This window comes from Thamnophis elegans, chromosome Z (genome assembly GCF_009769535.1).
Source record: "Thamnophis elegans isolate rThaEle1 chromosome Z, rThaEle1.pri, whole genome shotgun sequence".
Classification (NCBI taxonomy): domain Eukaryota; kingdom Metazoa; phylum Chordata; class Lepidosauria; order Squamata; family Colubridae; genus Thamnophis; species Thamnophis elegans.
The window spans coordinates 139,221,784-139,248,919 of NC_045558.1; the positions used below are offsets into that span (position 1 = coordinate 139,221,784).

The 27,136-nt window shown below is 40.7% G+C and overlaps 2 gene segments (V, D, J or C); both read left to right on the forward strand.

Moving 5' to 3' along the window:
- LOC116520891 lies at positions 1–27,004 on the forward strand. The segment is given in 7 exon segments: positions 1–42; positions 13,659–13,958; positions 14,970–15,302; positions 17,189–17,530; positions 18,767–19,102; positions 24,285–24,412; positions 26,618–27,004. Coding segments are annotated over 7 exon segments (1,467 nt in total).
- Positions 1–27,136, forward strand: part of LOC116522036 — a gene marked incomplete at its 5' end in the record, with an annotated part of 222,029 nt that overhangs the window by 1,292 nt on the left and 193,601 nt on the right.

Here is a 27,136-nt window from a genome sequence, read left to right on the forward strand (position 1 = left end):
TGGATTACTGGGGCAAAGGAACCATGGTCACAGTCAGCACAGGTATGATTTTTTCATTCTTTTTACCTCTTTCACCTGTTATTAATTTGGATTTTTTTCCCCTTTTGGCTTTAATTCTCTAAAATTTTGTCTGTGGCACTCTTAGAATTTTGATCTGTAAGCCTTCATATCAGAAAGAATGTTTTGAAAACGGAGATGGTGACCTCTTAATGAATGTCTTTGCCTTATTTATTTATTGTTTTTGATATTCCTGAGAAAAAATGATTCTCTAGCCTCAAAGATTTTATCCATCTCCAAATCTAAGTAATGAATCCCAGAATCTAATAGGGCTTAGCCACTTTTTCCACGGTCTGTAAAAAAACGAGATAATTCCTCATTAAGTTTTTGTACATGGGTTAAACTTGGTTGACTTGATGTGACTACTTCGAGTACTGGGGTAAAGGAACATCGGTCGTAGTCACTTCAGGTATGTTTCCATCATTTTTTCTACCTTATGTTACTAATTTGGAGTTTTTTCCCTCTTTTTCTTCCATTTTCAAAATGACATTTTGTCTGTGACACTTCAATGTTCGTAGATATAAGCAACCCTATTGGGAAGGGCATTGTGGAAACAGTGAGGGTTTTAATTAATATCTTTGCGTGACTATTCATATTTTTGTTATTCCTAAAATATATATATCATTGTTTCTCTAGGCTCAGTTAAATTTCTTCTTTGTGAATCCTTTCAAAACATGCTTATTCTAATAGGATTTTTAAAGCAAATTGTTCTTCTGAATTTAGCCATTAAGGGGTCAAAAAATTGAGTACATCCTTTGCAGACAAAATTATAATAAGTGTCACCAAACATCCAAAGTTTTTACTAGATCTAGCTAAGTCTAGAAACTTTCTGCCACAATATAGATTTTTGTCACAAAGTAGGGATTTTTTTCCCTTCAGTAATCTAATTAGTCCCGAACAATTTATATGTAGTTTCTTAGCATTTTAAACCATTCAAAAGTTATTTTTGTTTTGGACTTATATAAATTAAGTCGCTTTTTCATGGTCCGGGAAGGACAAAATAATTCTTCGTGAGGTTTTTGTACATGATTTGGATTTGATTGGCCTGATGTGACTACTTCGACATCTGGGGTAAAGGAACATCCGTAGTAGTCAGCACAGGTATGTTTTTATCATTCTTTCCATGTATTTGTTATTCATTTGGATTTTTTTTTCTTTCTTTTTATGCTTTAATTTTCTAAGGGATGTTAAAATTTTGTCTGTGGCACTGTTAAAAGTTCTGGGCATAAGCAATTCCAGAATCTCATTTAAAAGACAGGGTAATTTCTTAATTTCAGGAAAATTGAGTGTAAATTAAAATAACCCAACTTGAAATTTGTACTTCGGCCAGATGGACAGAAAGTTGGTTATGAAGTTGCAAACATGCGATACGACATTTTCCCTACGCGGGGGAAAAAACCTGCATTTTTTAATGTTTCTCAGTCATTTTTAGGCTGAAGTTTTAAATAGGTTTGAAGAGTAACTTCAGAATAAATGTTTTTTAGAGAATTGTTTGATAATTGATGACTTCAAAGTAATTACCACTAGAGTCCGTTTACTGCCAAGTAAATATGCAAAAAAAATTTAATCTTTTTGGTTCATTTTCTCTCTATTTCTTGTTATCCTTTCCTTGAGTTTGTCTGTCTTTTCTTTTTTTCTTTCTTTATTATTCAGTTATGTATCAGTTTCTATGTTCTTGAATATTATATATATTATATATATAATATTCGAGAACATACAAACGGATGTACAAATATATTATATATATAATATTCGAGAACATACAAACGGATGTACAAATATATATATATATATACGCGGGGGAAAAAACCTGCATTTTTTAATGTTTCTCAGTCATTTTTAGGCTGACGTTTTAAATAGGTTTGAAGAGTAACTTCAGAATAAATGTTTTTTAGAGAATTGTTTGATAATTGATGACTTCAAAGTAATTACCACTAGAGTCCGTTTACTGCCAAGTAAATATGCAAAAAAAATTTAATCTTTTTGGTTCATTTTCTCTCTATTTCTTGTTATCCTTTCCTTGAGTTTGTCTGTCTTTTCTTTTTTTCTTTCTTTATTATTCAGTTATGTATCAGTTTCTATGTTCTTGAATATTATATATATTATATATATAATATTCGAGAACATACAAACGGATGTACAAATATATATATATATATGATATTCATCATTTATAGTGACAGAATTTTAATATATTTTATATTATTTTTTATATTTCTAATATAGTTCATGTATTAATATTCTGTCAGGATAATTGACGAATTAAGATTAAGGTTTGGCTTAACCAATAGTCAAACTTTTTGTATGATTAGCCGATGACAATTGTTCATTGTGACAACTGGTTTGACTATTGGGGAAAAGGAACCTCCGTCACCGTCTCCACAGGTAAAAAATTATTCTTCTTTTCTAAGTTATTCTTTTTGTGAGTTTTTCTTCGTGATTTTAATGCAGTTTTCTTGGATTCACTAGAATTCATTCCAGGAAGAACTGAAATCTCTATAGCCAAAAATCAAAATGACTCTTTTTCTTCTTTTCTTGGTCTACTCCTCTCTCTCTCTCTGTCCCTTTTCTCCTAAAATGACATTTTATCATTTATGTTGGAGGATTTTTTGAAAGAATTTACTAAGATTGTTGTGAACAAAATTGGGTTCTAAGTATTCTCCCCCCCCCCAAAAAAAAATAGTTTGTGTGATTTGGAAATGGAGAAAGATGTAATCCTACTGAAATTTCATTAGATTTGTTCTAAATGATGAGAGGAAACCTCACAATTGTGACATGAAATTGGATTTACTTCATATTTGACATGAACATTGGATTTACTTAATATTATTCCAGTCCAGTCCTCAGTGATTGTGTTAAGTATATATTTAACAGTTATATTAATGTGCAAGTCTCCAATGGGGACGAGGAACTTTAGTCACCGTTACAACAGGTAAATCTCTTTTTTTTTCTAAATCATATATATGTTTCTTATATGTAAGAGGACTTTTATTAATTTGGAAGGATTTTGCCTCTGTTGAAGAAACCCACTCTTTCATTCTCTCACTGTTTTTAATTTCTGAGATACTTAAACCAAAGGATTAAAAATGTCACATATCAGCGTTAGAAATGAAATAGTTCGTTCCTTCCTCTTTTCTTTTGCTGTTTGCCTCAATTATTTCAATTTAAAATAGAATAGAACCTTAGATATATCATTTACGAAGCATAAATCTGTCTCTGCATTGAATTGACTCCCATTCCTATATCCTTTTGTCCTCTATTCTTTTAATTCTTCCATTCTTTATTTCTATTATTGTTATTATTAGTTTGCTGTGGAAAATGAAAAAAAAAGTGTCTTATGATTCTTTAAAGAGTTAAAGAAATGTCCTTTTGTTAGAACCTGTTTCATGCAACATATTAGACGATTAAATTTTTCTGCTGTAAATTGATAATTCTTAATGTATCAATGAATTCTCTCTTCGGTTATTTTTTTATTATTATACACTGTTATTATTTTATTTCCTGATCTTTATGGGAGTTATTGAGTGGTTTGTTCATTATGAGATTGATTTCTGGAGATTAATTAAGTTTTTTTGGGAGGGGGAATCCAATTTGAATTAAGCAGGAGTAAAATTGTGAATTAATTGCCTTTAAACAGACTTAAAAGTAGAAAAGACAGAATAAAATGCTGGTTAGATAAAATTAAAAAATAGAAAATCCGTATGATTTTTTTTTTAAAAAAAATAGAATGAATGTGTTTATTTGCAGTTGGGAGGGAGGGGGGGTTGAAACTAAAATAGCCTGACAGAAAACAGAATATTCTGGGATGTTCAGAGAACAGGTGGCGATAGATTCGTTTCTCGGTTTTAGTATATTTTAAGACTCAAGTTTCATCTGAAAGAGTTTGGGGCTTCTAAAATAATTCTGGATGGCTGAAAATAACCCTTAAGTGTTTCGAAAACAACACCTGTTTTTTTTCCCGAGTCCTCTCCCTCCTCCCTTTTCCAAAAATAAATGTGATTTATCATGTTTTAATTTTAACAAGGGGAAAAAAAAAGTTAAGTTTTTTCCTTAGGCATTTGGTTTTTTGCTGGCAGTTTCTGCACATTTTTCATCTAGAAACCACGCACTAAAATGGTAAGGAAAAAGCAGAATTATTTGTATGGATTCGGCTTTAATCATCACACATTTTCTCCTTGTTTATTATGACAACCAATTTTACTTAATTAATACGCCTTAACATTGTTTGATCACTTGATTATTATAGCCATTTATTTTAATGATGTTTTTGTTTTGTACCAGCGGAATATTTCTTCATAATTTTGCATTAAGGTTGTTATTGAACAGTGCATTGTTTTATTATTATTATTTTAATGAATTACTCATGAGGGAAATGACTAATTTGATTGGGGTGGTGTTTTTTTTTTTAGAAAAGAATGACTTTGTGGCATGAATCAGAATTTTTCTTTTTTTTAGGGGGCAAGTGTTTCTCCCAAAGTCACTAAGAAGGTTGTTTTTCAATTTTCTCATTGGGAAAAAAGCCCACTTTATTTATTTATGTTTTAAATTGAGATTGTTCTGTTCTTATCCTCTATGGCAGAGTTTCAATTTATTTTATTTATTTGGTAGAGTATAATCATGACTGTTCTTTGAAATTTCCATCTTTCTTTTTCTGAATAATTTTAAGAAAGGACTGGTCATTTTAGGAATTTTGTTTGAGGATAGATATTATTTTACTTGTCTTAGTTCATACAGCATAGACCGCGGGAAACTTAGTACATGGTTAATTAACATTCCTATTTAGTTAACATTGTTTATGAAGTAGAAATGGTGGCTTATTAAAACCCCTCTAAGGGCAATATTTATTTTGAAGATTGGTTGATTGATTGTTGAATTGATTGATTGATTGATAGACAGAGATTCTTTTCAGTGCAAAATTAGTAGCCCTCTTCAGCATCTTAACTCCCAAACATCTGGGATGCTCTGAGTATCCCAGGATTTTTCCATCCAATGTCTTTCCCCTTTGAATACATTTTTTGGAGTTTTAGGATAGCAAGCTAAACCCTTCTAGTGTCTCTAAAGCTTAGCCAGAAGAAGTTCTACAGATGCTGTGCTTGGTCTTCTCAACCCCAAAAGCTTTAGCTATATCTGAGACAATCATAGCTCAGGCTGGGGAGAATCTCTCTGAGTGTCCCCGAAACATGTTTTCTACTTTTGAAAAGATGTTTGGCTTCCTACTCAGCTATGCCTTCGAATGTAACTAGAAAAAGCCCTGGATTTCAGCAAGTTAGTCTGCTGGAGAGCTTCATATTTTTCAGCTCCAGGATAGCTCTAGCAACCCCTCAGCTAGAAAACAGCTGGAGAACCTTAAGCTGTAGCTTTGGAAAGGTAGAAGCAGTTCTCTTTCTTTGGCTTTAGCCTCTTGGAACCCATATCTTAGCTTCCCTGAGGGTCAGCTAGAGATCAGCTAAAACTAGGAGCACTTTCTCCAAAACCAGCTTTCTCTTTAGCTTACCCGATGGTCAGCTAGAGCTGAGATCAAAGGGATCTTCAAAGATCCCTTCAGCTAAGGCTAGGAGCACTTTCTCCAAAGCCAGCTTTCTCCATAGCTTCCCTGAAGCCTAGCTAGAGCTGAGATGGAAGGGATCTCCAAAGCTAGGTGCTCGCCTAGATAAAAGCTAAAGCTAGAAGCACTTTCTCCAAAGCCAGCTTTCTCCCTAGCTTCCCTGATGGTCAGCTAGAGCTGAAGTCACAGGACTCTCCAAAGCTAGGTTCTCACCTCGATAAAATGAAAGGTTCAGCTAAAGTTAGGAGCTTTTTCTCCAAAACCAGCTTTCTCCTTAGCTTCCCTGATGGTCAGCTAGAGCTGAGATCAAAGGGATTTCCAAAGTTAGGTGGTCGCCTTGATAAAAAGAAAGTTTCAGCTAAAGCTAGCAGCACTTTCTCCAAAGCCAGCTTTCTCTGTAGCTTCCCCGATAGACAGCTAGAGTTGAGATCAAAGGGATCTCCAAAGATCCCTTCAGCTAAAGCTAGGAGAGCTTTCTCCAAAGCCAGCTTTCTCCTTAGCTTCCCTGATGGTCAGCTAGAGCTGAGGTCACAGGATTCTCCAAAGCTAGGTGCTCGCCTACAGCAAGCGAAAGGTTCAGCTACGGGTATTTGGAGTGCTTTCCCCAAAGCCAGCTTTCTCCATAGCTTCCCTGAAGGCTAGCTAGAGCTGAGATGGAAGGGATCTCCAAAGCTAGGTGCTCGCCTAGATAAAATGAAAGGTTCAGCTAAAGCTAGGAGTGCTTTCTCCAAAACCAGCTTTCTCTTTAGCTTACCCGATGGTCAGCTAGATCCCTTCAGCTAAAGCTAGGAGCACTTTCTCCAAAGCCAGCTTTCTCCATAGCTTCCCTGAAGGCTAGCTAGAGCTGAGATGGAAGGGATCTCCAAAGCTAGGTGCTCGCCTAGATAAAAGCTAAAGCTAGGAGTGCTTTCTCCAAAGCCAGCTTTCTCTGTAGCTTCACTGATGGTCAGCTAGAGCTGAGGTCACAGGATTCTCCAAAGCTAGGTGCTTGCCTACAGCAAACGAAAGGTTCAGCTACGGGTATTTGGAGTGCTTTCCCCAAAGCCAGCTTTCTCCATAGCTTCCCTGAAGGCTAGCTAGAGCTGAGATGGAAGGGATCTCCAAAGCTAGGTGCTCGCCTAGATAAAATGAAAGGTTCAGCTAAAGCTAGGAGTGCTTTCTCCAAAACCAGCTTTCTCTTTAGCTTACCCAATGGTCAGCTAGATCCCTTCAGCTAAAGCTAGGAGCACTTTCTCCAAAGCCAGCTTTCTCCATAGCTTCCCTGAAGGCTAGCTAGAGCTGAGATGGAAGGGATCTCCAAAGCTAGGTGCTCGCCTAGATAAAAGCTAAAGCTAGGAGTGCTTTCTCCAAAGCCAGCTTTCTCCGTAGCTTCCCTGATGGTCAGCTAGAGCTGAGATCAAAGGGATCTTCAAAGCTAGGTTCTCACCTAGATAAAATGAAAGGTTCAGCTAAAGCTAGGAGTGCTTTCTGCAAAACCAGCTTTCTCCGTAGCTTCCCTGAAGGCTAGCTAGAGCTGAGATGGAAGGGATCTCCAAAGCTAGGTGCTCACCTAGATAAAAGCTAAAGCTAGGAGTGCTTTCTCCAAAACCAGCTTTCTCCATGGCTTCCCTGAAGGCCAGCTAGAGCTGAGATCAAAGGGATCTCCATAGCTAGGTGCTCGCCTTGATAAAAAGAAAGTTTCAGCTAAAGCTAGCAGCACTTTCTCCAAAGCCAGCTTTTTCTGTAGCTTCCCCGATGGACAGCTAGAGTTGCGATCAAAGGGATCTCCAAAGATCCCTTCAGCTAAAGCTAGGAGAGCTTTCTCCAAAGCCAACTTTTTCCTTAGCTTCCCTGATGGTCAGCTAGAGCTGAGATGACAGGACTCTCCAAAGCTAGGTGGATCTCCAAAGATCCCTTCAGCTAAAGCTAGGAGTGCTTTCTCCAAAGCCAGCTTTCTCCGTAGCTTCCCTGAAGGCCAGCTAGAGCTGAGATTGAAGGGATCACCAAAGCCAGGTGCTCACCTAGATAAAAGCTAAAGCTAGCAGCACTTTTCTCCAAATCCAGCTCTGTAGGTTTTGGCGAAATCAGTGCTGACTACCATCAAATGCCCCACATTCGTAACTCAAGGTCTTCAAAGCTCCTAGCATTTGCCCAGCTTATTAAATATTGAGCAAGCATACTAGCTTTCCTAGCCATAATATTTTTACAGCAATAGCTAGGGATCACCAGCCATCATAAGGTGCCTTACTGCACCCCCCCTTACCCTCCACTGAGAGAGAGCTTGATAAAAACTAGGTACCAGCAACCCCCTCACTTCCCTGAATCCCACAGTACGGCTAGGCGCTCATTCGTATTGTAGGTGCAAAAGGCAGGGAGGTATGTACAGCCAAGCTTAGTGCTTAGCTATGGACCAGGTGAATGCTTTCCCTCCTTCGCTCTGGGATGGAATCCTCAGAAACCGGTCCCTGAGCTAGGAGCATACAGTTCCTAAGCTTTCCAAAAAACCCTACAGAGATGGCCTCTCCTTCAAGCTAAGAGATCAGCCAAGCTGCTTCTTTCCTCTACTGAGAATTGGTTTGAGCAATCACGGGGCGATTTCTCAGTCGTTTCTCCGAAAGCTGGCGTTGGGTTTGGGAGCATGCCCCTGACATTTACCGCTGGGGGTTAGCTGGGATTAGGGGTGCTAGGAAAGCCGTAAATCTTTCGTACTGATCCCAGTGCTAGCTAGGAGGAATAGCACATGCTGAGTTAACAGCTAAGGCGATTCCATAGCTGGGAGAAGCCTTGAGAGCAGAGAGAAGCTTGGGAGGGAAAGACTAGCTTTCCGTGAAACCCGCCACTCAACGGGGAGATCTGTCAGTCAATCTTTCAACTGCAGAGGTAGCAAGGGTGGTAGTGATAGCTAGCCCCCCCCAAACCTGGAAGGGTTCCCCATTTAGTGGTGGGTTTAACCCCATTTAGCGGTGGGTTTAATCGTCAGTGGTTAAGACGTTGAGCTTGTCGATCAGAAGGTAGGCAGTTCAGTGGTTTGAATCCCTAGCACCACGTAACGGAGTGAGCTCCCGTTACTTGTCCCAGCTTCTGCCAACCTAGCAGTCTGAAAGCAGGTAAAGGTGCAAGTTGAAAAATAGGGACGACCTTTGATGGGAAGATAACAGCATTCTGTGCCCCTTTGGCATTTAGTCATGCCGGCCACATGACCATGAAGAGGTCTCTGGACAGTGCTGGCTCTTTGGCTTTGAAACGGAGATGAGCACTGCCCCCTAGAGTCGGGAATGACTAGCACATATGTGCGAGGGAAACCTTTACCTTAATCGGGATGGGGAACGCTCGAGCTACTGTGTAGAAATTCTAAAGCTCGCCCGTCAGCTTGGAAAGCTGCAAGCTTTCTAAAGCTGCCGTTTTGGGAGAAATTGAACTGAGATTGCCTAGCAGCTTACCGCTTTGCCCCCAAAATGTTTCTTGCTCAGCCTGGCATGATGGGGGAAAGTTCCTAGCAATCTCAGCAGCTCATTAGAAGCCCAGCTCTGGTTGAGCTCTGGTTGAGCTCATGTATTGGCATTTTTGGATTCGCTGTTAGGGTAGCTGTCATGTTGGCATTTGGGGTGGTCAGGTTCTTGGGCAGGAGCTTTTGCTGAGATGTTGAAGCCTTTCAAATGTGGCATTGTTTCAGGTGATTAAAAAGTTAAAGCTAGGATGGAGGAGCCCAACCAACGTATTCCTCTCCAAAGCCAGAGCTCAGCTGTTTAATCTTGGGGCTCAGCTGGTTTACCGAGCGATTTAGGGCTCTGCAAATTCTAGGAATTACTCCAAGCGAGTCCCTTAGCTAAAAGGTGGATGATTGTTCTCAAATTTCTAGAGAAGGAGGAGGAAGCAGAGGCTGAGTTCACAAAGTGTAGCGGTCAAGTAAAACCCTTAGAAGCCCAAGATCAGTTTGACTTGTTTATTGTTAACTTGGGTTATAGTTTGTTTGATTTTTACAATCTGTTGTACAGATTCAGTCTGGTTGTTTTATGATTCGGTGTGTTGTGCAAACTCGCAGCCTGCTCGTTTTGCGATAGCGGCCAGAGGGTCAGCTGAGGGACACCATGCCAACTTGTGGCATGGAGAATGTTGAGAAAGATGGACCCCCTTGGCCAGGCTTAGTAGAAAAGTCCTTGCTTTCCCGAAGTTGGAAAGCTTTCAGAAAAAGCTCTGAAGCTCCAAGAGCCTTTCTCCCTAACTCTAAAACTTGTGGCTGTTCTAGGAGATAACTCTATAGCTTTGAAAATCAGGTTAATTCCACAATCTGCTTGTTTTGTGATAGTGGCCAGAGGGTCAGCTGAGGGACACCATGACAACTTGTGGCATGGAGAAGGTTGAGAGAGGATTCCGTTTCTCTGGACCACATGGCCAGGCTTAGTAGGAGAGTGCTTGCTTTCCAGAAGTTGGAAAGTTTTCAGAAAAAAGCTCTGAGGAGCTTTTCTCCCTACTCTAAAACTCGTGGCTGTTCTAGGAGATAACTCTATAGCTTTGGGGGGGAGGGAAAAAGAGCTAATTGCTCCTAAATCTCCCTGAAGCCATAGAGTTTGCAAGCTGCCAGTGAGACCCCAGCATTGGGGGGAAAGCAGTGAGCATTTTTTTCTGCCTCTCCTTCCTTTATTGAGGTGTAGTATCCCACTTGGACATGTGCAACCCTTCGCGTTAACCTTGAGGTTGCACCTCATGTTTTCCCACGCTGCTCCAAGGTTGGAGAAATGGTTTGTGAGGGCTGGGTAAAATACAGCCAGCTTCCCAGCTTCCTAAAATTCAAGAGCCCCGATAGGAGAATGAGAAAGTTACCCGCTGTGTCTTGAATTCGGCAGGAGAGTAGAGTTTGTATGAATTATGGAGAGGGACGTTGGGGGAATAGCTACCTTTACTCAGCTAGATAAATGATTTGACTTGGTTGATTACACATGAGCTTTAGAAGAAGTCAGGAGGCCAAGAAAAAATGGATAGGAAAGGAGGGAAGAAGGAAAAAGGATTTACTAGTAGAATAAAATGAAATATGTTAATATTGCCAATGATCTATAGTTAATAGGATGTGAGGGAAATAAATTAATGCCTTTCACTGTGGATCATTAAGTGAAATGTACACTAAACCTGAGGATATATGTTATCTATAGTAAAACGGAATAATAGATGGAATTGAAATGTTAAATGTGATTAATTTGGAGGGGCAAGAAACAATACTGCTTACCTACTAAAAAGACATTAAAAGTAAGATGGAAAATATGGGAAGAAAATAATATTGCTGAAATGAGGAATGGAAAGATGATGTAAAATGAACTATGCATACGAGAAAAGGTTAAGGGGGAAAACCCGGGCAATACTTTGCTTATAAAAGAAGTTAAAAATATGTATCAAAAAATTTACAAAAATGTGTTTCCCCCCAAAAAAAGAGAATTCAAGAGAAAGCAGCTAAGTTCTCCCCGCCTGGCCTCCTGGAACAGTGTTACTCGACCTCATCCACTTTCCCCATGCAGCTAAGGAATTCTAAAAGTTGAAGTCCAATTATCTTAAGGCGGACGAGCTTAACAAACACTGTTCTAGAAAGTCACTACTCATCAGCTCAAGCTTTGGGTGGGCAGGGTACAATTATTTTGCCAGGGTCTAGCATTGTAAATTGTATGGTTTTCTTCTGCACTACGATGCCAGAGAGCAGATGGGGACTTTCCTTCTGAAATGCTACAGGGTTAGGAAGTGTGAAAAGTTCTAGCAGTAAGTCAGCTGCAGAAAAGGCAAAATGACAGAGTTGGAAGGGACCTTGGAGGTCTTCTAATCCAACCCCAATAAGCCGAGCTACCAATAAATCACAGAACCAGTAACCAGGGTTTAATAACTGTTATTTTAAAGTACAGTCACATTCAGGCCGAAACAAATTTTCCCCTCCTGATTTTGACGCACAAAGTATTCTTTAAAAAAAAAAAAAACAGAACTAGATCAGTTTGGATTGGGATGGAGGATGAAAGGATCCCCTTTGGAGAGGGAGTAGAATCATTTTTCATTCTGGTCACTGTGAAAGTTTGAGCCCTGCTTGTTCTCCATGTTTAAAGGAGAAGCAGGAACTGAGTCTCATGGACTGTGCTTTGAGGGAGACCCAAGAAGAGGCTTGGAAAAAGTAACCGCTTGTATTTGTACAAAGAAGAGCTGGGTAGACCATTCCACAAGATGCAGACAAAGAGCATGCAGTTAAAGGTCACACCTTGGGGAAGATATGGCATCTTTTTATACCTTTGGAGGCATCTGCTTAGTACCCAATTCTGTCCCCCTGGCCCATGCCTTCCTTGTAGCCCTGCTTTGGCTGTGCAGCAAGGAACAGTGAAGGCTGAGTGCTTAGCAATACAGGTATTTGCCCAATGTAACCCTGCCAGGCCACGACATATCCCTGCACCAGGCAAAATTATCCACAAAATCAAGATAACAGGAGTTAGATCACTGGTAGAAGCAAATGGCGGAGGTAATTCTCATTCTTGCAGGAGCAAAGCAATTCTTACAGAAGTGAAATGGGAAGTTGTTATTATGTCCCAGTAATTCTACCCATTCTACTATTGTTATGCCCCTTCTGTAGAAGACATCTGGTAAATATCTGAATCAGTTCAGTGTAGCAGGGAAGTTGCTGGTCTAGAAACTGGAACGTTGTGAGTTTTAGGCCATTCTTGCGCATGAAACTGGCTGGGTGGACTTTGCATTAATCACTCACACGGTTGTTGGCATGGGGGAAATAGGCGGTGGGAGAATGAGGTATGTTCACTACTCTGGTGTGCGATGTACGTGTTTCTAAGCAAGAAATCAGGAGAGTTGAGGGAATTAGAGCCTAAAACGTAGCTTTTAAGAATCAAAAGAGAGAGCTCCCCTCAGACAGGGGGATCTGAAACTTTTTCTGAAGCTCTCTGGGAAGAACCTTGAGAGAGAGGGGAGGACAAAGGGGAAAGGGAGGCAGAATGTGGAAGGCAATGGTCAACTAAGAGACATCTCAGCCCACAGAAAAATGGGTGGGAAGTCTCTCAGAAGAGACCCTCCCTCATTCCCTAGAAACTAAAGGAAGGTGGGGGACTTAGACAATTCTGTTACAGTAAATGGAGTATTAGAACTCATGATACTGGTTTTTCATCTGGGCTACTTCAAATAGTTGACACCCAAAAGGGAGGTGTGTGTGTGTGTGTGTGTGTGTATGTTAGCTTTGACAACAAGGTCTCAGAGAAAAGTTTGAGATCTGCTTCTATCTTTTGGAGAAGAAATGCTTTGACTACTTTCAAATCTCAGCGTGGGGCCTGAAGGAGATTAAAATTTTGCTTCTCGGTTTCTTCCCTAGACTTGGAAATACCTTGTCAGTTTGTCTGTGACCTCTGAGTAAATGCTACTTTACAAAATGTTCTTAAGGATTCCGTCTTTCCGTCACCATGGGGGAATACACAGAGGGAGGGTTTTTTTTGACCATTGTTGCTTTCATGAATCTGAAAATTTATCTCCTTAGAAGGAGATTCCAGTCCTGTTTAGAATCCATCCAGTTTGCGGCAATAAGAATACAAAATATTTCCTCCGTGAAAGAGATGGGCAGTTTCTAAATATGAGTTTCTAAGTATATAAACTTTCCCAAGGTTGCTCTCTATAGGGATTCCTATAACAATCCTGGGGAAGTGGTCCCATTGATTGAAATCTCCTATGACATTTCCTGGCAAACCACGAATCTCAGGCTATGGGCAGCTAACCGGTAAAATGTTCGCACCTCTGTTCATACTTCCTAACCCTCCTATCTCAGCTCACACAGAGGATGGTCAGTTGAAGGAGAGATCCATATGAACGGTTAGAACCGGTTAGGGATCCAGTGAGGCAAAACTTCAGCCTGGAAGCTTGCCTCTAACTTGAGTCTATCCGTGAAACCATGACATGCACTCCGCAGAACCTGGTTGAATCGAGGAACGCTTACACGGAGAGTTGTTCGCTTTCTCTTCCTTTCCCAGCAAGAGCAAGGCATGCTTCCTTTCGTGCGCTCGATCCCAGCCGAGCGTGTAACCGCTTCAACACCCGCCATCCTTTTTTTCTTCTCCCTCAGAACCCCCAAAGGCCCCTTCTCTTTTCCCACTCATCCCATCCGGGGACAACTCAGGCTCTCACCAGATCGTCGTCGGATGCCTCGCCAAGAATTACCTGCCAGACTCCATCACTTTCTCCTGGAATGCTACAGACATCAAGAATATCGACAACATGAAATTTCCATCGATCTTGTCGGGTGGGACGTACACCACAGCGTCTCAGGCTAAAGTTAACCGGACTGACTGGGATAGCTATAAAACGTTCTATTGCCACGCCGATCACCCCAAGGGCAAGCCATCAATCCCAGTTATTCGACAATGTAAGTGAAATTCCTTTACTCTGTCAGCCATGCCACCCACGAACACGTAGGGCACTTTCATGAGGCAGCCAATCAGAGGACGTTAGAAGCTAGACGCAACACGGGCATGTAGAAAAGTTAGCCTGCCTCCTAAATCACTAGACCTACCGTATTTTTCGGAGTATAAGATGCACTTTTTACCCCCCCAAAAAAAGAGGGTGAAAATCTCTGTGTGTCTTATACACTGAATGTAGCATTTTTTTGGCCTACCGAAACCCCACCCCCTTTTCGAAAATGGGTGTGCAGAGGGTTTGGGAGGCTTGCAAAGTGCTCCTGGCGGGCTGAGGAGGGCAAAAACAAGCCAAAAACAGGCAGTTTTTGCTCATTTTCCCGGCCCATCCCCCAGGAGCACTCTACGAGTCTCCCAAAGCTTTGCATGCCCTTTTTTTGCAAAAAAACAAGGCATGCCAAGGGTTTGGGAGGCCTGCAGAGTGCAAAAACTATTTTTTTTATTTACGTCTTCAAAATCATGATGTGTCTTATACTCCGGTGCGTCTTATAGTCCGAAAAATATGGTAATTTCCTTTGCTTAACCCAATGGATAATTAACATAGTCTCATTCAAACCTGACATTTTCTACCTGGGTGATTAATTCTTTTGAACGATAGGCACACTGCGATACTTTCATTTCCCTTGAAAGCCCACATTCTGACTATAGAGGAGGTTGAACGTGGCTTCTTCTTGGCCATGGGAAATGAGTTCTCTGAATATGGGACTGGGGTCTGGGGCTAAACCCCACTCATCCTCATTTCCCTAGATCCCAATTTCTAAGATATTTCAGTAGATACAGATATGTTTCTCAATTATCAAAGGCCAGCAGATCACTCAGTTTAACTAGTTGGTGTCCCTGATAGAACTGAACATGTAAGTCCCTCAACATTACTGCCACTTCTGAATCATCATTTACATTATGCTTTGAAGGTATTGAAATTCCTTGACCCAATCGTCATTTTTTTTCTTGCAATGCTCCAGATGGGGGATCATCAGCAAAGGAACCTATGATGCTCGTCCGGGCACCAATTATTAGGGCCTTTTCCAGTAGCTACCTAAATTCCACTGTCACCTGTGAAGTTAGTGACCTCTGCTCCCCAAACATTGAGCTCCGTTGGCTTAAGGAGGAACGAGAAATCACCACCGGCTTCACCACCGCCAAAGCCGTCCCAAATAGCCATGGGGGATACACCGTGTGGAGCAAACTTGTCATCACCAAGGAAGACTGGCTTTCTGAAAAGAAGTTCGCCTGTGACGTGAAAAGCAAGGCCTACAACCATTCGGAGACCTTCAACATCTTATCTTTCTGCGGAGGTAAGTGGAATCTTCTTCAAGAATCAGAGCAAGGTGGCCAGTTATGGGATACCTCTTTCCTCAAATGCTCCTTTAGATGAAACACTCAGCTGTTTAGTTTGGGGGGGTCTGCTGCGAAACTTTGTATATACACATCCACCCCACATTCTATACCTATTTTTGGTTCACCGGGGACCAATGCCTCTGAGAGCATCCATTAATTCAGTAATATTAATTATTATTGATACTATTAATATTATTAATAATAATATTAATTATTATTGATTAATATTGATACTGCGTTTCCCCAAAAATAAGACAGGGTCTTATTTTCTTTTCACCCCCTGAAATAAGCGCTTGGGGGGGGTCTTATTATTTTTGAGGTGCAGGAGGCCCCTCGGCCCTTGGGCTACTGATCAGCTGATCCAAAGAGGGCCAGAGGTTCTGTCTCTGTTTTTGGCACACTCTTGCCAGCCCTAATGTCTCTGGGCTCTTTTTGCGGCTGCCACTGAGAGAAGGGGTGTGGTAGCTAGGATTTGTGTGAGCGGCCTCCTCAAGGCTGTTCCATGTGGATGGCAGGTGCACATGGGACATTTCCCCCCCTTTCCCCTCCAGGAAATGGTTTGGACCGGCTGCACATGCATTTAAATATTTTACGGGATGGCTTATTTTGGCACATGCGCTGAAAAGCCCGATTGGGCTTTTATTATCCGGGGAGGTCTTATTTTTGAGGAAACATATATTCACCTGTAAAGGAGAATATTTGTAGCTCAGGGTTGAAATGAAGACGTCCTTGGCGATCTCTGAGCTAGCTTGCTTTCTTGCAGACGTTTCCTGAGCCAAACTAAGTAACGTCATCAATGCTAGAAGAGAGTGGGGTTTGCACTGCTGATGTTAGTTCCCTCTGTAAACAAACAAGCTCACAGATCCCCGAGAAACCAACACACTCACCTCTGTTTTGACGTCAATGCAGAGCATTCTCTTTTCTCTGAAGTGCCCTAGTTAGAATATGAACAAAGAAAACACATGCTCCTCATTAATAAATGGCTAGGAAGAACAGAATATCCATCAAGGTTCCAAATAGCATCCAAAAGTAAATCAGAGTCCAAGGCAAAGTATTGCTCAAAGTTCCAATTTATTAAGAGAGCCATATTGGCACAACTGGGAAAACCCGAATCTGAAAGCTTCCCCTTTCCCCCCACCCAGTTGAAAGTTTAAGATCTTGCCCCCACACCTACAAGTCCATCACATGGTCCAATCTCCCACTGCCAATGCTGGCAGCTTTCACTCATCCAGTTCCGGTCAGACGCAGAAGTGCAGAGACAAAGGATGACCTTGGCTTTCTAGAAAGAATGTTGTTATAGCTACATATCATCTACAATGCATTTTCCCACAATAGAAAATGCATAGTAGAATAATGGAAAATGTGGCAGGCCAACAATCCCAAAGAAAGATGGCCGCGGGCCTGACAATATCGTATGTAGCTACCTAATGTTAATGTTCCGATTTCAAAGTTCATCATTGAGATTTAGATTTTTTAAAAAAACGTTTATGCTTCCATACAAATCTACCCTGACAGATTCTGAAAACCCCGTCAAAGCTCTCAGAGATAAATCCAAAGAGATCATCTATATATTTCCAAAAGATACATAGGGACAGGTCCCTGATACAATTTTATTCCCCCACCTAATTGTACATGATTAATGGACCACCCACTGCATTACATTAATCAAGTTGTTAGCTACTTATTCAACACATTTTAATAATCAGAAGACAGCAGTCGCAACATACGCAGCTCCACAATATGTTTGTTATTAAATATGGGAAAGGTAGAGAAAAATTTGTACAATTTACTGGTTTATTGTACAATGGAACAATGTTCTTAATTTTGCTTTGATATTTCCCAGAAGACCCCGGTCACTGTGAAGACGTTACCGTGGAAACCATCCCCCCAACTTTTGCTGACATGTTCCTGACCAACTCAGCCAACCTGACCTGCAGGATCTCCAATATCCCCCTTAATTCGGAGTATTCGAAATTGAATGTCACCTGGACACGAGCATCGGACCACAAGCAACTACACACGGTGATGACCAACTTCCTAGGCCAGGGCAATGATTTTTACTATGTCGATGCGATAGCCACCATGTGTGCATCAGAATGGAACAAACAGGATACCTATATCTGCAAAGTGACATTTGAAGACGTACTTGTCAAGCCAATAGAAAAACCCCTGCGGAAGGAGATTGGTAAGTTTCTAGTTGCGTTGGTCCATGCAAAGCATTGGCGGGGGGTGTGTGTGTCACTCATTCCAGGAGGTTTCCAGATAAATGAGATTAACCTCATGGATATAGTAGAACCAGAATCCTTAGTACATCCTTCAGGATACCCCCAAATTGTCCTTCTCCAGTTACCTGGATTGACATCCCCATGAATCCTATTCTTGATCTGGTTTTTGGTGACTCCTCCTTAACTCCTGTCAAGTGCATGTCATGAGAATCCAGTTTCCACATCCATGGTGGTCTACAAACATCTTCCCCCCCCCCAATTCCACTCTTCTTGTATGGAGAGAAAGCACCTTCTCACCTTCCCCTAGGAAAAAGTTTGTGTACAACCTGAGACTATTCAGATTGACAGACAGCACAAATGTAATTTTTCTCAACCTGCATTGATCTTGATTGGTACCTTTCTATAGATGGGCAGAATGGGCAAAGGGATGCCTTGGCATCTAATTCTGGTCTCATTATTCCATAGCAATTTTTTTTTGGTCCTTTCTCTGGTCTACCTTAAGTAGACCTGGCTTCTTTTGGCCAAGTGTGAACCGTCAACCTTTAAGCCAATGAACTAATCTTTGTCCTATGACAAAGAGAAATGTCTTTATACATTTAAGAGTGGTATCACCTAGAAGCAGCTACAGTTAAATAGGATCATTATCTTTCAATGATTCCATAATCCCTTGTGGATGGGACACGGTGGCTCAGTGGCTAAGATGCTGAGCTTGTCGGTCGGAAAGGTCGGCAGTTTGGTGGTTCGAATCCCAAGCGCCACGTAATGGAGTGAGCTCCCGTGACTTGTCCCAGCTTCTGCCAACCTAGCAGTTCGAAAGCATGTAAAAATGCAAGTAAAAAAAAATAGGAACCACCTTTGGTGGGAAGGTAACAGCGTTCTGTGCAGCTTCGGCATTTAGTCATGCTGGCTACGTGACCCGGGAGAACGTCTTCGGACAGCGTTGGCTCTTTGGATTTTAAATGGAGATGAGCACCACCCCCTAGAGTCGGGAACATATGTTCGAGGAGAACCTTTACCTTTAATCCCTTACGGGGTGGAGTCTGAGCAACTGAATGGAGCTAGAAGAGCATTTTAACTGGCCTGATGCCCTTCCTGTCACCAATGCAGGACAATGCAATACAGTTAAACACGATGATGTGTACTAAATACATGTCTGCGAATGTATGCTCACCCTTTTTTCTTTTCCCATTGTTCAGTTGGCAAACCCAAACCTCCTTCGTTCTACATCTATCCACCTTCAACAGAAGAGCTGAATTTACACGAAGACGCTACCATCATCTGCTACATCAAAGGCTTCAATCCCGGCAACCTATTTGTGCGTTGGCTCAAGAATGAAAAGACGGTCAGCGAATCAACATACTTCACCAGCAAACCCATAGCAGAGTCCAAAGTATCATCCAAAGAGTATTTTGCCTACAGCATGTTGACCGTCAACGCACAGGAGTGGAATGATGGAAGTTCCTTCACTTGCATGGTGGGACATGAAGAATTCCCCTACAACTCAAGTCAGAAGACTATAAACAAGAACACGGGTAAACCATCCACTGTCAACGTCTCCTTAGTCCTCTCTGAGGCTTCCAGCCCCTGCTACTCAGCCTAATTTCTTTCAAGAAACCTTTGTTGGCTCTCTCTCCCACCCACCTCTGTTTTCTTCTGCTTCGTTACTGAGACTTCAATGGAAAGTCCTCAGTGATGAAGGCAGGTCTCTTAAGGAAGGATGTGTCAGCATTAAACCCAGCATCTGGCCACCTCTTTCTGAAGGAATTAAATATTTTGCAATAAAGTATTTTTTCTCAAAACAAAGAAAAACAAAATCTGGCTCTTTGTGAGAAATTGTGACGATGCACAAGCTAGTAGTGAAAATTCTGACTTCCTCGGGCACCTTCATCTTTTCACATTTATTCCTTCGGGCAATAACTCCTCTACTTCATCTCCTTCCATCAACAGTCCTTGTTCGAAGGTGTGCTACCTCTACCCTATTTGCCTGAAAATAAGACCTCCCCAGATAATAAGCCCGATTAGGCTTTTGAGTGTATGCACTAAAATAAGCCCTTCCCCCAAAATATGCCCTCCCCCAAAATATTGCAACACTGCAGCAGCCATGAGGTGACCACACTCGCCACCTTCTGCACCTCAAAATTAATAAGACCTCCCCAAAAATAAGGCCAAGCGCTTATTTTGAGGGGTCAAAATAAGACCCTGTCTTATTTCCAGGAAAACACGGGTATATCAAAGTGGAGAAAAGCTATTTTAGAAAGCTGGCAGACAGCTTCCCTTTTCTGTACTGTCATCGATTATCCACTCCCCACATCAATGTCCAATTTGGGGTGATTCGTCTTTTCATATCATACCATTCTTAGAGGCACATCCTCGGACCATTCTCTTCCCTTTAATTTGTTTTACAGGCAAGGAGATGCCTCAAACATTGGGTGTTTGTCAGAAGTTATCTGGGGCAACAATTCCATCCTTTGTACAAGACAAAGAAGTTCTTAAGAAAGGATTTTATGAAACACACTAAAATAAGACCCCGACAGATCTTTAAACAGAGCATAGGAACTTGATTGCCTCAATAGGAACACAAATAAATACCCCATTTCCCTGAAAATAAGACCTCCCCGGATGATAAGCCCAATTGGGCTTTTGAGTGCATGCGCTAAGATAAACCCTCCCCTGAAAATAAGCCCTCCCTGAAAATATTGCAACACAGCAGCAGCCATGAGGTGATCACGCTCGCCGCCTCCTGCACCTCAAAAATAATAAGACCTCCTCGAAAATAAGGCCAAGTTCTTATTTAGAGGATCAAAAGAAAATAAAACCCTGTCTTATTTTCGGAGAAACATGATAAATGTTGAATACTCTATCGTGCATCTTAGGTTTCACTCAGTTCCAAACAATCTGTAGAGTTTCTTTCAGTTCTAAGTGAAGTAAAAACTGCAAACCCCAATATAACAAAGAGGATACACAGCTTGGTTACACAACATAAAACAAGGGGATAAGATTTGAGGTTTTGCTGCAAAATAATCTAGTCCATATCAACAATTCTCAGCACGCAGATGTCCTTCGATAAAAAGAGAAATAATGCTTTAAAAGAAAGCCGCCATTGTTTGAATCATTGTGAACGTTTATAATCATGAAAATAAGGGACGCAGGGGCTCAGGGGCTAAGACGCTGAGCTTGTCAATCAGAAAGGTCGGCAGTTTGACGGTTCGAATCCCTAGCACCGCGTAAGGGAGTGAGCTCTGGTTACTTGTCCAAGCTTCTGCCAACCCAGCAGTTTGAAAGCATGTAAAAATGCAAGTAGAAAAATAGGGACCACCTTTGGTGGGAAGGTAACATTGCATTCAATGCACCTTTGGCTTATAGTCATGCTGGCCACATGACCATGGAGACATGTTCAGACAGCGCTGGCTCTTCGGCTTTGAAACAGAGATGAGCACCGCCCCCTAGAGTCAGGGACGACTAGCATATATGTGCAAGGGGAGCCTTTACCTTTACCTTAATCTAGTCCATATCAACAATTCTCAGCATACAGATGTTCTTCTATAAAAAGAGAAATAATGTTTTAAAAGAAAGCCACCATTGTTTGATACATCGTGAATGTTTATGATCATGAAAATAATTTAGACGATCAAATACTTAGAACTTCGGGGCAATAAAAGGTGCATTAAAATGAGATCGAAAATTGAAGGTTGAAAATCCATACCATTTAATTAAATTATCCAAGGAACCCACAACAAATTAACAAATCACAAACATTTATGAACACACCCCTTCATTGGGTTAACCAAACTGAACATTCCAGCATTCTTAAGAAAATTGATTACTTTATCTTGACAAGAGAGAAGATTAAATGTACCCAAATTGACTTGTTTTTTCAAAAAAGAAAAAAAAAACATTAAATAGTTTATGCATTAAACAGATCTACAATCAGCTGGTTAACTTTTCCATACACCCTGAAAATTATACACTGAATTTTTATTCCGTTTCATTGTACATATGCTGTGCATTGACAATAAAGGTTTGGTTTAATTTGATTATTTAAGAAAACCCCATAACACTGAACATTCTTAATTTTAAAAAGTATAATTTCCCTTTTTAGGGAAAATGGACTTGAGAGCCCAAGGTTTTCATGGTGGCCCACCATAATCTTTACTCTTGAAGGCAGGTAAATGCTTCAAAACTTTTGATGACCCCCATGAAGCAAATCCAACCAGCATAAACTGCAAATTGATGTCTTTCTGAGGTACTCTTGTGATTCCCTTAAAAATACTCCAGACAAATTCTTATCTGTGAGTTTTAAGAGTCCTAAAATGGCCACCAGGCCAGATAAAGGCCAAACAATTATTCCTTCTCCTCAAAGAACAGAATAAGGAAAAGAAGTTGATGCCCACAGGGATAAATCATTGAAGGCATGGTGATCCATTCCCTGAATGATCTTTCTTCTCTCCCAATGTATGAGAAAGAATATTGACAATAATATAACTGAGGAAAACTATTTCATCTATATTTCATGAGGATGTACTCAAGGGAAGATACATAAGTATTCAAAGCTGCTATCGCCAGTCCCATCTGTCCTATATTCACCGTAGCTTCTCAGTAATGTTAAACTACTGTATGCGTTCATCAACCACAGCACTTGAAAAGACAAAATTCATCCTCACCCTCATCTTACGGCCAAATACTGGACATGTTGTTGTTGTTGTTAGTTGCAAAGTCATGTCCAAACCCATCACAACCCCATGGGCAATGTTCCTCCAGGCCTTCCTGTCCTCTACCATTCCCTGGAGTCCATTGAAGCTCATGCCAACTGCTTCAGTGATTCCATCCAGCCACCTCATTCTCTGTCGTCCCCTTCTTCTTTTGCCCTCAGTCTTTCCTAGCATGAGGCTCTTCTCCCGTGAGTCCTTTTTTCTCATTAGGTGGCCAAAGCATTTGAGTTTCATCTTCAGGATCTGGCCTTCTGAAGAGCAGTCAGGGTTGATCTCCTCCAGGACTGACCGGGTTTGATCGCCTTGCAGTCCAAGGGACTTGCAGGAGTCTTCTCCAGCACCAGAGTTCAAAGGCCTCCATTCTTTGGCTCACAGCCTTTCTCATAGTCCAACTTTCACACCATACATTGCAACTGGGAAATCCATAACCAATACTTGGTATCTTAAACTCAAAAATCACAATAGGGAGGCCAGCCAATTTGAACTCCCAATAGCTTTGAATAAATGGAAGTCCCTGTGGCTGTGACTTAGTTACCTAATTACCCTGTTATAGCTCATTTTACAGAATAACAGAATTGTAAGGGACCTTGGAGATCTTCTAGTCTAATCCCCAGGAAACTCGATACCATTTCAGGAAAATGTTGTCCCATCTCTTCTTAAAAACCTCCACGATTTCTGGAGGCAAGACGTTCCACTGATGAATTGTTCTAACTGCCAAGATTGTTTTCAGATAGCACACAAATAATATCCCTTTGTACTCAAGGCAACTTCTACTACTACTTCAGTTAATATTGGGGAAGAGGAATTCAGAATGATCCAATTTGCTCCTACATTGGCATTTACCCAGCCAGTTGGACGAAATAAAACACGGCAATCTGATGGAAAGGGTAGAAGGCTGACTTGAAATATCATAAACCACAAATTCAGTTCTAACAAGCCACAAAACTTACCAGAGACTTTTGATCAAAACCACTATCACTTTCTTTACAATTAGACTGAATGCAACTTCTTTGAAAGACTCAGATTCATTTCAAATTAATGGCACATATTTTTTAAAAAACAAAACCATCCCTTCCAAGGACACCCAAAGAATGAGACATCTGTTTGCCTCCAAGTTAGCGTGTAGCATCCCACCAGTCATGAAATCTTATTTTCTTCGCAACTGGTTCGGTAGCAGAAGCGTGCTTCGGGGAATGCACAGGACCTTCTGTGCATGCGTGATGATGATGTCAGCTTGGCCTCTGCTACCTGTTCCACTGAACTGGTGATGACGTCAGCGCCATCACCACTGATAGTTCGGCTGAACCGGTGCGAACCGGCAGAATCCCACCTCTGAATTCCATCCCTGATCCTGTCCCAACCTGTCCATCTCAACTTTCCTCCTGCAAATCTGCAGGAGCGTTTGACTTGAGCAGATGCGGTGGGCCGAGTAACTCTTCAACCCTAATTCTTCAGCTTCCTCTCTCCTTTGAAAACAGTCTTTAGAAGTCTGTAGCGAGCAGTGGTCCCAAAGGTGCTTTCTCAAAGGCAATTGGACTTTCCTTGAAGGTGTTTCGCTTCTCATCCAAGGATCTTCTTCAGTTCCGACTGAATGAGAAGTGAGATGCCTTCAAGGAGAAAACAAAAAAAAACCCGTTGCCTTTTGATAAAACACCTTTGGCTACCACCATGTCCTGGATTGACCGAAAATCTCCATAGACATCTGTAGAAGGTAGAGCCCCTTCCCTTTGAAGTCCTTCTTTGGGATAATCTCAAGAAAGGCCATCTCCCACCATGCCAAAGCTTTCCTAAAATAGCTCAACTCTTCTTTCCCTGCTGGCTCACCTCTGCTTTTCTCCACCATTATTGGGCATCATCTGGCATTCTCTGTCTTCTCGCAAAGCGCATCTTCCCCGCTCTGTAACATTTTCATGGCTTTTGCAAACTACCCTTATCATATGTGCTGTTTAGTTTCAATGCACCCTTACTTCTTTCTGAACTCTAGACCTTCATGTATTGTCCAAAGGTTACATAGATGGCATGGTGGACTCGGAGGATGAAGAAGAATTCCAAAACCTCTCGTCGATCCTTTCCACTTTCATCATTCTTTTCCTAGTGAGCCTCTTCTACAGTGCCACGGTGACCGTCATCAAGGTAAGACACATAGAAGAGAAACGGTAGAACATGTGCCAGTGAGATGCCCTTGATCATGCCTTCTACATAGAGAACAAGTAGACTTTAACCTCCAGTTATGTAGATATCAATCTCCCCTTTTGGAATGGATGTATCTATCACATTAATAATATGAAGCTATATGATATATGATCAACAGAGTTGGAAGGTAATTCATTGTACTCCACTTGTAGAGCTGGCAGCAGAGTTGGACAGCGAGGAGGTTGGGGAGGGACATGGGCCAATCCTGGAGTCTGGGGAAGGCTCAGATGAGGGCTCTGCATTGGAGGCACAGAGGGGGTCATGGCCATCTGGAAGTTATGTTCTGCCTCTGGAGCCCCCCTGAGTCGGTCAGCAGAGAGGCAGAGGGACAGGCTCCCCCTGTTACCAGTGTGTGCATGTGCAGAGCTGCCAGAAGGCAAGAACAGTAAGGGTTGGAGGCGATTGGCCCCTCCCATAGGACATTAAGGAGGAGCAAAGGCACATGAGCCTTTGCAGAAAGCAACTTCATGTTGGTCAGTTTACCTTCTGAAGATCTATTTTGACTCTTTGCTCTGTGTGGCCTTGCCAAGCAAATTGCCAATTAAGTCTTTGTCAGTGTGTCAAGGATGATAAAGGCGGGTCCCTATCAGCCTTCTCCAGAAAGACTTTGGCAGCCTACTGTAGGACTCTTTGCAACTATTTGGGACTCATTATGGGCTGTGAATGAACATAATTCACAGCCTTTGAAATAAAAAGAGGATTTGGGGGACTGTGTGTGCTTTTTACTGTATCAGGAAGCCTAGATCAGAACATAGGTCATCTAGTGATCTATCTATCTATCTATCTATCTATCTATCTATCTATCTATCTATCTATTTATCTATCTATCATCTATCTATCATCCATCTATCATCTATCAACTATTAACTATCACTATCAACTACCATCTATCTTTTTCCTATCAATCAAGCTATCTATCATCTATCATCTATCATTTGTCATCTATCATCTATCATCTATCTATCTATCTTTATCCTATCTATCAATCTATTTATCTATCTATCTAATCTATCATCTATCATATATCAATCGATCTTCTATCTATTTATCTATCTTTATCCTATCTATCATCTATCTATCTATTGTCTATCTATCATCTATCTCTTTATCTATCTATCTACCTATCTACCTATCTACCTATCCATCATCTATCATCTATCAATCATCTATCATCTATCTATCTTTATCTAATCTATCTTCTATCTATATTTATCATTATCTATCTATCTATCTATCTATCTATCTACTATCTATCTATCTCTTTATCTATCTATTTATCTTTATCTAATCTATCTTCTATCTATCTATCTATCTATCTATCTATCTATCTATCTATCTATCTATATTTATCTAATCTATCTATCTATCTATCTATCTATCTATCTATCTATCTATCTTCTATCTATCTATCTATCTATCTGTATCTAATCTATCTATCTATCCATCCATCCATCCATCCATCCATCCATCCATCATCTATCTATCTATCTATCTATCTATCTATCTATCTATCTATCTATCTATCTATCTATCTTTATCTAATCTATCTTCCATCTATCTATCTATCTTCTATCTATCTATCTATCTATCTATCTATCTATCTATCTATCTATCTATCTATCTATCTCTATCTAATCCATCTATATTCTATCTATCTATTTTTACCTAATCTATCTTCTATCTATATCTATCATCTCTTCTATCTATCTATCATCTATCTATCTATCTATCTGAGCCAAGGTGGCGCAGTGGTTAAATGCAGCACTGCAGGCTGACTGCTAGATCAGCAGTTCAGCGGTTCAAATCTCACCGGCTCAGGGTTGACTCAGCCTTCCATCCTTCCGAGGTGGGTAAAATGAGGACCCGGATTGTTGTTGGGGGCAATATGCTGACTCTGTAAACCGCTTAGAGAGGGCTGAAAGCCCTATGAAGCGGTATATAAGTCTACTGTTATTATTATCTATCTATCTATCTATCTATCTATCCATCCATCCATCCATCCATCCATCCATCCATCCATCCATCCATCCATCCATCCATCCATCCATCCATCCATCTATCTATCTATCTATCTATCTATCTATCTATCTATCTATCTATCTAATTTCTTACAGTAACATTTTTTTATCTTATTTCTGATTCCAGGTGAAATAGAAAGACAGATGCTGTTCTTCTACATCTACCTCTCGAAAAGGAGAAAGGATTTATTTGAGAGGGGTTGGAATTTTTTTTTAACCTTGCTTTGTATCATAGCCTTAAGATTCCATGTAAGCTGAAACAGTTGTTTACAGCTTAGCTCCATGGTGAAATGTTGTTTTACTTTGTCATGTCATTTTCTGTATGACGTATATCTTTGTGGATACTTCTCTGTGTCTCAATTATAGTCATCGTTTCATCATTGTAATGATTTGGGGGGGAGGGGTCTGAATGATCTACCTGATCTTGATACCCTAAAGGGGACTTACAGCACTTTTAATTTTCATGTAAAACAGACAGGGGATCACTGCACAATTCGTATGAATTAGAATGTACTTTTATAAATAAATAAATAAATATATATATATATATATATATATATATATATATATATATATATATATATATATATATATATATATATATATATATATATATATTGAGATTGTCATACCATCCTATAATAAA